Below are 15,847 nucleotides of genomic sequence, written 5' to 3' on the forward strand. Positions count from 1 at the left end.
CTGTTTCTGACTCAGAATCTTAAGCAGAATATAATTTCATCCTCAAGGAATACACTCAGGATTCCCACACAAAGCTCTTTTCGAATTTGGAAAGAAAAAGATATAGAAAAGAAGTCATCAGTCTTTGTCTGAGTCCTTCAACCTGCTAATTTGGTTTTAGGTAGTTCTCTGGGGCCTTTAGTTCAACAATATGCTAACTTGCATTGCCTTTATGAGGCCCAATAAAGTAGTCATATTTTCCCATGCTAGCAAGTACTTTTAAGAATTTTTAAGAATGTAAAGTATTTCCAAAGAGAAAAGAATAAAAACTACATTTTTCAGAACAGCAAATAATCATACACAGAAGTAAACATAGAATCAACAACATATCTTCTTACTTAGGAAAATTAAACCATGACACAAGGCAATTATTTGGATATTATTATTACAAAGAATTTAAACATACAAGCTTGGCTATGACAGATCAGGCTAAGTCACTTAAGCAAAAGTCTATCTTTGATGTCATAGTTTCCAAGAAGTGTCATAAAAGTCAAACAGTTAAACATTTCTCTTTGCTTTTTTTTTTGTTATTCTAGAAATGTTATATAGAGAAGCTCATCAATTCACGTAGGCAAAGCAGATATACTGGGGAGGAAAGATGAAGTGGCATTTCCACATTTTATAATATGGAAAAAATCAGATATGAATGAGAAGACACAGTGGTACTATATTTAAAGCAAATATTGGCACATTTTATAAAAGAAAGGCATCTTACAATAATATTTCTGTTGGTACATTACAACTTTGCAGCTTGTATTAATATTTCTAAAATGGGGGGGTCCTATGATGCAATATCAAAAAACAGGGAACTGACATAAAAAGCCAAATATAAAGATAATAACATTCAATTGACCACAGATAAAAGGCCATCTGGACATAAGCCTGAAACGAGCCAGACGCCATCCACTGCAATTTCGCCGGTTTTGCCCTTGCCACGTTCTGCTTCAAAAATGATCTAATAATGGAGAGGAAATAAAAAATTACTTCAAAGTATTGAAAACAGTGATATAATCAAACTATTCAATAGCTATTAACAAAGACTAAATTCATGTGTCCCTACTGCATAGAAACCAGCTTTGACATTGAATATATAGTAATATATTGTTTTCCAGATACCAAGTGCCCACACTGAGACAGTTATGTTCAGAGAAAACAGGGTCACAGGAACACCTAACGGATTCTGAAAAGCCCCATAAGTCTGAGAAGAGTAAGGTTTAAAAGTAAACTTTGGAATTCCCATTCAAAGAAAAGAAAAGCAAAACCAAAAAAATTATATGGTTTTATTTATAAAAACCAAGTTAGAAGAAATTTAATATTCCCCATGAACATATAATACAGAACTATATAGTCAGAAGGGGATTATTTTGATATATTTAAATTTTGGCAGTTTGTAGTAGTATAACTACTTTTCTTAAAATATCAGTTTATGTATTTGGAAATCATCTGGAATGTCATTGTTTTCACGTGTTGAAAAATGTTTCATAATATGCTATGATCATTTTTATCTAAGAAATTTACTAATAATTAAAAGAGAAACAAGCTTCCTTGTATATTAGAAATTTCTAATGTATAAAGAATATAGGATGAATACTAAAAAAATTATCTTCAAGTTGGACACAAAATGACAGGGGACTCATTTAACAAAATTAAGGATATACAGTGACCATTTTATATTCATCCACTTAACCAAACATATTTTAAAATAAATATGATTAAGATAAATATTTTCTGAATGAATGTTCATACATTTTTTCAATATTATAATATTTAAAAATATTAAATAGTTCATTTTCATTCTATAGTCAGAAGAAAACACCAAAAACATTTTTAAAATTCAATAATTATGAAAATAATAATAGCTACAACTTATGGAGCACCTATCCAATAACATTCACTATAAGAAGTATGTTTTCAGGCCGGGCACGGTGGCTCACGCCTGTAATCCTAGCACTCTGGGAGGCTGAGGCAGGAGGATCGCTCAAGGTCAGGAGTTTGAGACCAGCCTGAGCAACAGCGAGACCCCGTCTCTACTAAAAATAGAAAGAAATTAGCTGGACAATTAATAATATATATAGAAAAAATAATTAGCCGGGCATGGTGGCACATGCCTGTAGTCCCAGCTACTCGGGAGGCTGAGGCAGGAGGATCGCTTGAGCCCAGGAGTTTGAGGTTGCTGTGAGCTAGGCTGATGCCACGGCACTCTAGCCCGGGCAACAGAGCGAGACTGTGTCTCAAAAAAAAAAAAAAAAATTAAAAAAAAAAAAAGAAGTTTGTTTTCCATATCACTCATATGTATCCCATAAAGGGGGGAAAAGGCCTAGTGGGTTCTATGGTTCTCAGTATCAGAAACAAGCAGATTTAGAGGATAGCAAAAATGATTCTGATTCAAAGATTCTTAAGGTTACCTTGGAACAAAAATTTTAGAGAGAAAAGAATATTTAATTTGGAACATGTTATTCTTTAAAATGACACACATGCATATTCTATCAAAATGAAATTCAACAATACTCTATGCATACTGTGGTTATAAACAGATTAAAATATGTATTCATGTGGAAAGTAAAATGTAAAATAGGAACGCATGTATGTTACTGTGGTGTGATTAGGAATCTTTACTATTTTTCAATAAAGTAAGTTCTCCCTGTTTTTTTTTTAACTTTTTTTATAAATTCAAAATGATATAAATTGACATTTTAAAGAAAGATCCCTTAAGAATCATACTCACAACGATGGCATCACACAACGATTCACCATCCCCAATAACATCTCTTTTTTGCTTTATTTATTTATTTATTTTTGAGACAGAGTTTCACTCTGTTCTCCGGGCTAGAGTGCCGTGGCATCAGCCTAGCTCACAGCAACCTCAAACTCCCGGGCTCAAGCGATCCTACTGCCTCAGCCTCCAGAGTAGCTGGGACTACAGGCATGTGCCACCATGCCCGGCTATTTTTTCTATATGTATTTTTAGCTGTCCATATAATTTCTTTCTATTTTTAGTAGAGACGGGGTCTCGCTCTTGCTCAGGCTGGTCTTGAACTCCTGAGCTCAAATGATCCGCCCACCTCGGCTTCCCAGAGTGCTAAGATTACAGGCATGAGCCACCGCGCCCGCCCTCTTTTTTGCTTTATAAATAATCACAGAATAGTTTTCAAAACTATAGAGATGAAGCAACTTTAAGCTTGCTGTCATCATTGTATCCAGCTTTCTCTGGTCCTCCAAAGAGAAGAAAGGAAACCTCAGGGGAAAAATGGGGATGACAAGAGCCTGTGACTGCCCACTGTTGGGCTATTCTCCTTGGCTTTGAAGCTAGGAACATATTCTTTTTAAAAATTTTTTTATTGATACATAATAATTGTACTCCATATCCATGGAGTACATGTTATATTTTGATATAAGCATATAACATATAATGATCAAATCAGGGTAATTGGGACATGATTCACCTGAAACATTTATTATTGCTTTATGTTGGCAACATTTGAAAACTTCTAGCTATTCTGAAATATAATAAATTATTGTTAACTATAGTTGCCCTATTGCACCATTGAACACTAGAACGTTTTCCTTCTATTTAACAGAATTACCCCTTCACCAACACCTCTTCATTACCCCTTCCCACCACCCTTATCAACCTCTAGTAGCCACCATTCTATTCACTACCTCCATGAGATCAATTTTTTTTAGGTCCCATATATGAGTGTGAAAATGCAATATTTGTCTTTCTGTGCCTGGTCTATTTCACTTAAAATAATGTCCTCCAGATCCATCCATATTTCTTCAAAGGACAAAAATTTCCTTCTTTTTCATGGCTAAATAATATTCCATTGTGTACATATACCACATTTTTTTATCCATTCGTCCCTTGATAAACACTTAAACTGATTCCACATTTTAGCCATTGTGATTATTGCTGCAATAAACACAGAAGTACAAATATCTTCTGGTTACATTTATGTCTTTGTCTCACCCAAGCGAGGTTTAGAGGCATGCCCTTCCCCTCTACAATGCTCACCGTGTCTGTGACCATTACTTGTGAGTTTACCCCCGCAACCCCTTAATCCCTGGATATTACTACCGTGTGATGAAGCTAGGAACATATTCTTGAGAACTGTTGCAGACAAGCTGTTACTAAGCAGCCAGTGATAGCACAGCTGGGTACAGAAGTTTCTTCTTCCTCTAATCTCTTCTCAGGAGGGAACTACTTTCAGGAAGATGTTCCCTTTGGGTATTTTTAAAAAAGTAGAAGTGAGCCCAGAAGACCCCTCACAGCAGCTGCCATGGGGGAGATATTGAGGGTGGATGTGTCTACACCTTGGGATATGGTGGCTTTTCTATCACTGAGATCCCTGACTGATACCTGCTGGGTAACTACAAATAAATGTCAGGATAATTAACTGACATGCTAATTTGTGTTTGTTTTTCACTGTATTTTGCCTACTCTGGTCCAAAAACATGAGGCAGATTTTAATGTTCTCTTTTATCAAGAGGATTTGAAACATAACAATCAAAAGCAGACTTTTCTGGAAGACAAGACCCTTCTTGATGTTTGTTCCCCACAAGCTTAACCTCCTTGAGGAGGCTATGCTAGTCGGAGGTGGAAGGCCAGAAGGAGAAGCAGTGGGAGGAGAAGTGAGATTCTCCAGGACTAGGAAGCCACACCACTGCCGCTCACTGGCAGAGCTCCTACTGAGGCTGGATTCTCAGCAACAAGACTCCAGCCTCAGTAAAGGTTTCTGTGTCCTGGCCTGGCATGGAAGTTGAAGAGATGAGTGACTTCAAGGGCCACCTAGGTACAGAAAATATGGGAATCCATGGCCCCCATGATGAAATGAAGATGTACTCCCCTTTCTTAATATCTGGGTCACTTTTAGCCTTCCAGAAGCTCAGGCTACCTTAGAGAGGGGGCCCCTCCCCCCAACCCTGAATGAGAAAATAGCTGAGACTGAATTTCTCTCCAGCCTAATGAAGCTTTGGATGGGATGAGGCTTTGGATTCAGATATAATTTGATTTAATGTGACTTATCGTCTATGTCTAAGTTTGTGGAGCAAGAGTTGCATCTGTCACAAATATCCAGGGACAATATGACATTGCTAAACTGGAATATATGCTTTAGTCCGGAATAGTCAGCCTCCCCACCTCCAATATCCCCATCAAGGTTTCTCCTAGGACTGAAGAATTCAGGGCCTGGGTCTGAGCATCCCTCTTCACATACCACTGTTAGGTTATAGTGTGATTGCTGGCGAGGCTCTTTGGGAGCATGTTTTTAAAACTGTGCGTTTTAATTAATCACTGTTTTGGTAGTATACCCTCTCCACAAGCTACCATGTTATATAACAAATATTCCCCAGCACATGAATTCAGTCAACATGGGAGTGATTATGAGTTCTGTGCAGAGGCATATTTCAATTCTTGACAGGGCATGTCATCCATATATAGCATGGCTCAGTGCCACAGTCCCCAAACCATGCCACAAATACAAGGTAAACATGTGGATTGGATTTGAATCTATTTAAATGCACTGCAGTGAGAATAAATCTGAATTAACACATGTATCAATCCTAAACAAGCACTGGTTGCTTTTACTATAGGGGGAAGTGTGGTCAGGAAATTCGTTAACTGGCATCCAACATTTACTTTTATTTACAATCAAGTCTTAAATAAGATGTTCTGCTTTAACTGAAGTGTGACAAATAAATAAAAAGATGTTAAATTTAATGTGTGACTCTAGGGACTAGGCTTTCTAGTTTGATGCCTATTACCAAGAAATAGGATTTTACTCACATTAATCATCACTTTTCCCAAGCAAAGTATAAATAGAATTCCAATTCATGGATCTACGAATTGTTCTTCCTATTATCACCTCGTCATGTACATCACTCTAGATTTCACCCTATCTTTTGCCTTCCCACCTTCACCAACCTTTTCACAAGGGGCCACAGTGGCTGCCTCCAGGCTCTGATCCCTTCTCTCTTTATCTTTTCATAATGTGACCTTTGGCCCTTTCCCTCCAAAGAAACAACTCCTGTAAAGCTCACCAGCCACCTTTCTGATGGTCAAATTCAATAGACACTTTGTCATTCTTATCCTATTTGTTCTTTCTCCATGTTTCATCCCATTGACCAACTTTCTCTTAAAACTCTGTTTCCTATTCTTTTATTAAACCCACTGTGCAATAAAGAATTAACTCAGCAGGTCTGCATTAACCAAACCCTGCATATTCCAAAGGAAGGTTTGGTTCTTAACTGGTTCCTAGGAGATAACCTCTAAACCCTTGGAATATCCTACCTGCCTACAAGTGTTTTTGTTTACCTGAGGCCTTGGGCCATGCCAGATAGCTTATGCCAGTAATATGATTTATGATAACGGTTTGGGTCATATAGTATCAACCTGACCTCTGGAGAGGCTGGAGACTGGATAAGTCAGCCACACAAGTGGGCATGTGGGCAGACTGACCCCCAACAAAAACCTTAGACACCAAGGCGTGAGTGAGCTTCCTGGGGGCAATATTTTGTGAATGTTGTCATACACAGTTGCTGGGAGAATTAAGAGCTACCCCTATGACTCTACCAGAAGAGGAAAACTACAAGCTTGTGCCTGGTCTCTGCTGGATTCTGCCCCATGTGCCTTTTCCCTTTGCTGAGTTTAATCTATATAAACCATAATTGTGAATATAACAGCTTTTCTTAGTTCTGTAAGTCCTTCTTTTACATATTAAGGAATATATAGCCTGGTTTGGGAGGAAGTTGGTGCAAGAAGCCTGACACAAACAGGTCATTTCCACAGAACCTGACAGGCATGCACCCGACGAGTTTCCTCATTAGTTGTGCTGATTAATCTCCTCGCCTATTTCGCTCCAGCATGTAGTCTCTTTAAGTGTAGGGAAAAAGTTTTGTTCATCTTTGTATCCCCAATGCCTAGGTACTTCAGTAAGTGTTTTGTTTTAAGTCATTGAAAAAGAATGTAAATATCGAGTTTAATAATTGTTCTCCACTTACACTTTTGGTAGTATCAGTTACTTGATACAACTGAATTTTCCCCGTCTTCCACCTTCCATCCTCACTTCTGGTCTCCTCCCATGCCAGGGCATCGTTACTGTTTTTCAGAAACACTCGAAGTTTCCCTACTTTGTCTCCAGCCAGCCGGTAATCAAAGAGCAAACAGAAGTTGCTTTGGCGCTGCATGTCGGGGAGGAGAAGTTTCAATCGGCCAATGTCTTTCTTGTGACCCCCCAAGGCTGAAACTGCCATATAATAGCCAACAGCTTTAAAAGAAGGAAAAAAAAATGCACAGTTAATGAGGCCATCATAAAGGGTTTGGCTATAATGTACAATATAGCTATAAAAAAGAGAACAATAGTTTTCTACAGGGAAAGCTGAAGTCTTTCATTTCAAACATAGGAACAAAATTTTCATGCTAAAATGTATTTCAGGGATCACACAGGTGAAATTCTTTGTTATATAGAGAATTAAACGGACGGTCAGAGAAACTGAGGAATTTGTCCACATTCACAAAGCTGAGTAGTAGCAGATAGGATGTAAGAATTGAATTAAATAATCCCTTCAGCACTGCAGGTAATCTGCAGCTGATGGATAACTTTTGTTCCAGAACTTCATTTCCATCTTGGTTTGAACCTTGGAATGCATTTCCCCACTGAATCAATGACAGGAATGATGGATGGCCAGCTCATTAGGTGGATCCATAGGGTGGTGTTTAATCCACAACACATCTATTTGCCTTTATACCAGTAGTTTCATGAAGCTCAACTACCATGTGTAATATATCACTCCAAGTTCTGATTTAGGATGACAGGAACACATCTCCTACTCCTGCAAATCTTCTAAGTATCTCTTAACCTGTGGTAGTGAACTTTTGCTCGTCTCCAATCTTCTGGTTGTGGCTTTGATGAACTTGGATAAAAACTCTCACGGAGTAGGGTCTGAAGAAGTCAATAAGAAGGAGGAATTCCCATAGAAGCCAGGAGAAAGACACCTGGGAATGGGTGGAGTCTTCTGCTAGTGCAATTCCTGGAGACACTTGCAGAACCCAGCCTGACATTGCTTTAGTTTTTACTGGAGAGAGAGACCAGAGACTGTCTGCTCTTCCTCCCCAGCTGGTAGGGTAGCCAGATTTGGCAAATAAAAATACAGGATTCCCAGTGGAGTTTGGATTTCAGAGAAGCAACATGTCTAAGAATACTAAAAAGTATTTATTGCTTATCTGAAATGTAGGCATTGTATACTTTATCTGGTAACTCTATCAGCTACACTCACTCTTCTGTGATCCACTGTGACAGGTTTCTCCTTCTCTCCCAGATAAAGCCCACTTTGAGCTATCTCTGAGGTTTTATCCCTCTAATAATGCTAACTTATCCCATGTTTCTTTTTTATATTTAACTCTGTAGGGAGAGACAAGCCCACCTAGAGATCTGGTGGAGGTACAGGAGGAGAGGGGTGCAATTTGAATGATGCAGAAGCTGCAAACCCTGGGGTCATTTGTGATTTGGGTGTTTGTAAATAGGGGACTTCCCATTGATGGAAAACTCAGTGTAAGACATTGCTGAGTGACTATGTGAGCTGTCAAGATCCTGGAATAACCCAGGAGCTCCCAATGTGGTATAGTCTTGTAGACACAAATTTAGAGATGCCATGATGGAAGAAAGGAGAAACTCAGGTTAGTTATTAACAAGATAGCTTCTCCAAAGATGCATTGTCTCCGGCCTGGTTAAACTTGCCCCGTACTTGCCCCGAATCTTTAGCGATAGTCCCACTCACACAATTGTTGTGCGAGACGTATCCCCTCTACCCTGTTCTAAAAGGAATTCTTGTTAGGGGATATCCAGGTTTCCTGCTTGCATGTGAGGGCTTGAAAGGAAAGATCTGGGAGAGAAATTTGTCTAGAGGAAGGTTCTAGAAGAAGGATCTTTTAACTAAGGGTAGAGCCTGTATATCCCCAAAGAAATAATTTGGTTGGTAAGGAACTGGAGTCCCTGAAGGTGTAACAGTTGTCTTTAATTATATAGTCAGCCTTCAGGAGACAGGGATTCAATTTGTGTTCCAAAAGGAATGTGCAAGCCAAATGCTCTATGGGGCAAAGCTAGGGGCCTTCGATAGTGTTTAAGCTGGCAATGGAAAGGGCAGGGAATCTGCAGCTCAGAGCTGAGGGTGAGAAAAATCCAAGGTCAAGTGGCTGGAAAGAAATCTTCAAGCAACAGAAGAAAAAGGTCAGTCCAGGAATTCAGGTCATTGACTTAATGCTCATTATGGTTTTGATGCTTTTGTAACCGACTCTATGAACAAATTTCAATGACCCATATATATGCTTTTCATAATCCTCTCCCTCCCATGTTTTTGATCTGCAGGCCAGTAGGGCATGATGACCAGAACCTTCAAACTTTTAACTAACTACTTGAATTTTCTGAGTTGTTTCCCAGAAATGGTGGAATTTCTGCAAGACAAGGAGTGAGATTCTGAAGGCCCCTAAGGCAGACTTCCTGATGCCAAGACTTGCTATTCCCAACAACCTGCCCCAATATACGCAGCTCCTCCTTAAAAAGCCCATACTCTCCGTTAGTTGGGGAGAGGGATTTGAGGCTGATTCCCTGTTCTCCTGACAGACATCTTTCATATTAAAAAATTCCTTCCTTTCCTGGCAATCTTCATTGTCTCAATAATTAGCTGTTTGTGTGGCAAGCAGATGGACCTAGGCCAAAACCTCCTTGCAGTTTTGATAACACCTTGAAGGGTGACATTACTAAAACTCTATGTTTAGGTGGAGGTCATATTTCCTTTCAAGATTTATATCCTCCCCAAAACAAAACAAAAACTACAGAATGCCGTGCCTGGTAAACTGGAAAAAGGGAACAACTTCTTTTTACCTTTTCCCAACACTCCCAAACTTCACACACATCTCAGCATCTCTCTCCCAGCAGCAGGAGAGTGAGTATGGAAGAGGTTTGCTGGCGTATCCTTTGTCGGGGTGTGTCTGAGGGAGAGGGATTCAGGAGGAGAATGTATGCTGGGCCAAGTTAGTCATTCATCGGGGGAGATAGATCTCAGAAGGTGTAAGGTGACAAACAACCCTGATCTAACCAGTAACAGGAATAACAACCCTCCATCACCAGAGAGCCTTCTGTGCCTTCACTGTGTTGTAGAACATGAAATAATCAAATTGAAATATTACTACCATTAACTCGATCAGCAGGAATCCAGTCAAAATCATCTTCTCTATCCTGTTTCCAGTCACAGATCCCATGATCAAAGCTGCAGTCAACTGAGATATTCAAATCTGGTAAAAAGAAAAGAAAAGAAAAGAGTGCATTTGTTAACCACTAAGAGCATTAGGAAGATGTCTACATTTGGAGCTTTGGAAGGCAATACCATGTTTTCAATTGCACAGAGTACAGACTATGGCAACTAAAATGCCCCTAGGGATGGTGTCAAACCAGATACCCCGTGTCCAGTTAAATCTGTGAAGCTATTCTGAACAAATTCTGTTATGACCTTAAAAAACAAGAACACTATTTTTTTCAAAAAACAAGTAATGGGCAAGATCCCCATGTACAAAATGGAACAGGGAATATAAGTAATTGTTTATAAAATTCAGGCCAGAAAATAAAGTCTCTCCTACCCAAATGAACTAGTGAAGACCTTGCCAGAACTTTCTAGATGCTTTGTGGAATATGAAGTTTCATGTAGTCCATGACCTACCAACAATCATTTAGTACATAAGGGTATTAACCATATTTGCTGTATTTTATGATGTTTTGACAGCTTGGGGGGCTTTCCAGACTCAGGGAGGGACTGCCCCCTCCCAGGGCTGGCTAATTCCTAGAGGCAGGAAACAACTCACCTGGAAGCATGCCTCTCATATGTAAGCCAGCCACCGCCTTCATCTAATTCTCACACACCAAGCCAATATGCCCCCTGCCCTAAATCAACTCAGGACCAAGTACCAAACAGTTAGGGACAGCTCCTATGCTCCAAAGCATGCCAGAATCATTCAAAACATCCAGTGCTAAGCTGTTAGCCCTGTCCTGCCTTGCTTTCCTGCAAGAACTCCTATAAAGGCTACAGCCTAGGCTTACCCCTCACTCCTGCTTCTGCCTCCTGACCCAAACCTGCCACTTCTTCCCCCAAGGCCCTGTGTGGCATGAAGTGGTGTGCCCTTTTTCTTGGGAAATGCCAGCAATAAATTCTTCTTTCAATGGCATTCGCCTCTCCATGTTGTCACTCAGTCACCGTCATAAATTAGAATCCCGCAGGTACAAGTGAGATAACAAGTGACAAAACTTCCTTTATTTCATGATTCCAATATTCCAGGTAGAAATTTGCCACCAGTATATTGGATCAAATAAGCTGACCTGCTGCCAGTTTCTAAATGGCTCGTGACTGCCTTGTTTCGATGTGTCGGAGATATATGAGTTGATTCAGCTGGTGTAAGTTTTGAACCAGTGCCTCTGGTTACTTTTACAGCAAACTAACATCTTGGCCCACTGCCTGTTTTTATAAAGTTTTATTGAAAAACACCATGCCCAATCATTCACATGTCATCTATGGCTGCGTTTGAGCTACAGTGACAGAGTTGATTAGTTGTGAAAGCGACTGTATGGCCCACAAAACCTGCAATATTTACTATCTGGCCCCTTACAGAAAAAGTTTGCTGACCCCTGATGCAGATATTAATGACAAAAAATACCACTGTGAAAGAGGCGGAATCGGGAGATTTCTGATTTATAACTAAGGCTAGCCTCTGCCCTGATGTTGCTTTAGCTCTTACACGGAGGAATAAAGAAATGGCCAAGGAAAGGGACAAAGCTAAAAAGGAAGGTGGCAGAAGCTGATTCAGACACATTTCAATTTGCCAAATATTTTCACATACTTTATGTCATTTGATGTGATTGTCCAAAAAAGTCTATCATCAGACTCATTTTCCGGAAAGTAAAACTGAGGCTCCTAAGTGATTTGTCCAAGTTTTGCAGACAGTGAGTGCTAGGGTTGGACCTGAATCCCAAATCACACTGCAGTCCGGGGCTGTCCGTCCTGCACGTATCCTGGGCCGGCATGAACACACTGCCCCTTTCCCCACTTTCCTTTCTTCTTAACTCCCTATTTTCCTCTATGTCAGCAAAGATATTTTATTTCTAGTCTGAGTTTTAAAATGAAAAGATACCAAGTAATATTTGCTTCCCGACTTCAATATTCTTTCATGAGTGTGATTACTAGTTTGAGAAGTTGATGCTAGCATCCCACAAGTAGTGTAACATCAATTTTTCAATTGGTTTATAACTGTGGTGGCACATTTGGCCCAAACTCCCCCATCTTCCTCAACATGTGGGAGATGGGCCATGTAAACTGGGACAATGGAATCGTATACGGCAAACTACTCCATAAACAGAAAAAACTCAAGGCTTTGGGTCTCATGAGCACAGGATTTCATTTGCATAACACTTTATGGTTTATAAAGTGCTTTCATTTGTTTTTCATTTTTTTATAAAGGTGGGGAGTGAGGAGGGGGGTTCAATTTCCTTTTTTTTGGAGACAGAGTCTCACTCTGTTGCCCTGGGCAGAGCGTCCAAGCTTGGACTAGCCTGTTGGAGGAAGAGAGACCACATGGAGGAGAGCTGAGTGAGTCCAAGTATCCCAACTGAGGCCCCAGGCATGTGAGAGCACAGCTAAGATCAGCAAAGTTCCAAAGCAGGCCGTTAGCTGACTGCAGACGCATGCGAGAACCCAGCCAGCCCAGCTCAGACAGGCAGAACCGCCCAGCCAACGCACAGACTGAGAAACATTAGGCCACTGAGGGTTTGTGGTTGTTTGTTACAAACACTTTGAGCCAGATTTTAGAACATGGTGATTTTCAGGTTGTGCGTTCTCAGACATTGGAGTTGAAGCAAATGTGTCATTTTCTCCCATCTCCACGCATCCAGTCTGCCTCAACCTTTCATTCTCAGTGTCAGGTGGGCGTGGCAGAGAGCAGAAGACTTACTATGTTGTAATCCTTGGTACTAATCACACAAGGACCTACTGTTTTAATACTAGCACTGTGTATTATGACGTAACAGTTTTTCCCTTGGGAGTTTATGAATGAAGCAGCAATTTATAAACAATCGTCTTGTCCTATGAAGAAATGAAAATGACATGGGACACTGCGAGAGAGCATATACCTGGGAGAAAAGCATTATTTACCTTTGCGTTCCAGTTTGGAAGTCGATGCTTTTCCTTGGACCAGACCCAGACCAAATTCACCTGCTTCATTCACCTTAGGGGCTAATAAAGAACATTTGATCAGTTAAGAAAAAAAATCTAAACCCCCACATGCTCAAAAGATATGAATCAAATGACTGAACAAACAAGGCTTTATCACGTATTCTAATTAGAGAATACCTTCGAGTAGTGCTTCCCAATCATTGACATTGGTTCCAGTTTCCTCATCTAGAATATCTTTTCCAGATGTTCCCTTAGGTAAACTAAGCCTCCATATCACTGATACGTCCCTTCTCACCAGGTTTTGGAAATATGCTTTCTTGAGATTTACTCTCTATTGAGGGAGATGATGTCATTTGTAAGCTAGGTCTTCGATGGGTGGGCTTGTATCTCTATTTCCTTTGGTTGAACCCAGCTGGCATTTGCATGCATGATCACCGGTCAGAGCCAAGAACAGGCAAGGGAAAATATAGAGAGAGCAACAAATGCCCAGCAAAAATAAATTAGAAAGTCTCAGTGGGGGGCTCTAGGGTGGGTTAATACGGAAACCGTCCCCAAAGCGCTGAGCCTTGTGGTGGGTTCTGCAAGCAACCAGTGAAAAGGGGGATATGGCAGTTCTCTAGTTCACACAGAAAACTTAAGCTCTACTACAGAATTTTTCCCCTACAATTGTCTCTTTTGGCTTTTCAAATCATAACCACAGAACTAACTGTGGGTTTTCCTGGAGAGGGGCTGTGAAAAGTGCCTTTGAGAAGTGAAAAAAGTAGAGCTTGCTAGATTCATGTGGTGAGAGTCCCTCTGATTTGGGGGTGTACCATGTGAAGAGCTCAGCCGCTAGACAACTGTACTTGCAGGACAGGCAGGCTTCCTCAGCTGGGAGTGGGAAGAGAGGGCGTGTGTTGAATAGGAACCGCCCAGGACTTCCCCTCCTCAGTCCCCAGAGTAGCAGGTTTGATTGGGTATCTATGGGAAGAGTTAGCTTTTTTATTTTTTTATTTTTTCTTTATTTTTTAGAGACAGGGTCTCGGTCTTGCTCAGGCTGGTCTTGAACTCCTGAGCTCAAACGATCCCAATCCACTCGCCTCGGCCTCCAGAGAGCTAGGATTATAGGCATGAGCCACCGGAGTTAGCTTTCAGACCTTGCAGAGACTGCTGCTTCTTAGGACTTAAGGCCCAACCCATTTTACTTAAGGCATGTCGCTGGCTTTTCATCTTTTCATTTGTCAGCAGACATCGCAATTCATTTTCCATAAAAAGTATAAAATAACAAAAGTGACACTCACAAAACACATCTCCTCGAAGCCTTCGCTCCTGCTCCACGTCGTTCTTCAGGGCTTTCTCTTCACTTTTCTCTTCCTCAAACTTCTCTTTCATTCTCTCCTCATGCCCTTGTTTTCCTCTAGGAGAGTGCCCATCTTTGGAAACACTCTCTTCATAGTTGAAGGCCTGCAAGTTAACCTTAGGGGCGGAAGTCCCAGCGGGTTCTGGGGTGACATTTTTAACTTTTACCTTCTTTTTCATGCTTTTTTTGTGAACAAACAACTTTTTGAGTCTGTCTTTGATGGTACCAGGTGTTCTGGAGACTTCCTTCACAGAATTTTCAGGGATAGCTAAAACGAACAATAACAGGCAAAAGGTTCCAGATTGGCTGATAATTAGATCACTCACAAAAATGGAGCATTTTATAAGTGCTAAAGTACAGTAAGTGAATGCTTCCGGAATGAACCCATATGAGGCTCTACTATTTGATATTTTAGGAAGAACTATATTTGCATCTGTTTTAAGTAGTTCTGATGTTATGGTAGTTACCTACCTTTTGTTAGAGGATACACTTTTGTTTTTGCTTCAGAGGTTACTTCAGTGAAATACTTACTACTACCCAGTTGGGCTACAGATCCCAAAGTGATGGAGCTGCCAAGGGTCCTCTAATATTTCTGCTTTCATACTGCTATTCCCCCAAACTGGTATTGTCCAGGTAGCCCTATAGATTTGTTGACATTTGATATTCAAAGATTACAGCTATGGCATTAGGTTGAACCACATACATTTCTAATAATGGGCCCTTTGTGACCTACAAAAATGATGACTTATGGCTCAATGTACACAAATCTTATTTTCCTTCCTCTTTTCCTCTCCCCTTTGAATTTCTTCACCTCAATCACTGTCTAAAGCTAAATGATTTTATTTATTGAATATTTTTTTAGAGAGACTTCTATATTTAATTTAAAGTAAATTGCTTTTAAAAATATACCTCTAGATTGATTCTTCCTATACCCCAGTGGATCTATGACCCTTGGGGGGAAAATGACAGTTAAAGAATTCAAGAGGTAGAAAAAAGATCATTTAGCCCAATACTGTTGTCTTGTAGATGGGGCAACTGGGTGTTGTTGAGTGACTTTCCCAAAGTCACTCAGCTGGCTAAAGATAGAGCTAGGATTTGAGGGCACAGCATATGAATGACTCTTTTTCTAGTCCTGTTTCCATGATAGGTCTATTCCTGCTTTAAGGTTAAGAGCTACTTTTTTCTAGACTGGTTCAAATTCCTTGAGATCTATAATCCAAAGATACACACCCCTTTCCAGGGATATATTCATAATAATTAGGA

The 15,847-nt window shown here is 40.2% G+C and overlaps 1 protein-coding gene across 1 annotated transcript in view; it reads right to left on the bottom strand.

Moving 5' to 3' along the window:
* Positions 1–406: 406 nt before the first annotated feature.
* Positions 407–15,847, bottom strand: part of EGFL6 (EGF like domain multiple 6) — a 50,715-nt gene continuing 35,274 nt past the window's right edge. The window contains exons 8-12 of the mRNA XM_069463660.1: positions 14,526–14,852; positions 13,225–13,305; positions 10,223–10,324; positions 7,036–7,301; positions 407–994 (exon numbers count right to left, since the gene is read on the bottom strand). Of these exons, the coding sequence (XP_069319761.1) occupies positions 884–994; positions 7,036–7,301; positions 10,223–10,324; positions 13,225–13,305; positions 14,526–14,852 (887 nt within the window). The 3' untranslated portion in view covers positions 407–883. The remainder of the gene's footprint in view (positions 995–7,035; positions 7,302–10,222; positions 10,325–13,224; positions 13,306–14,525; positions 14,853–15,847) is intronic.

This window comes from Eulemur rufifrons, chromosome 30, assembly GCF_041146395.1.
Source record: "Eulemur rufifrons isolate Redbay chromosome 30, OSU_ERuf_1, whole genome shotgun sequence".
In the NCBI taxonomy this organism is placed as follows: domain Eukaryota; kingdom Metazoa; phylum Chordata; class Mammalia; order Primates; family Lemuridae; genus Eulemur; species Eulemur rufifrons.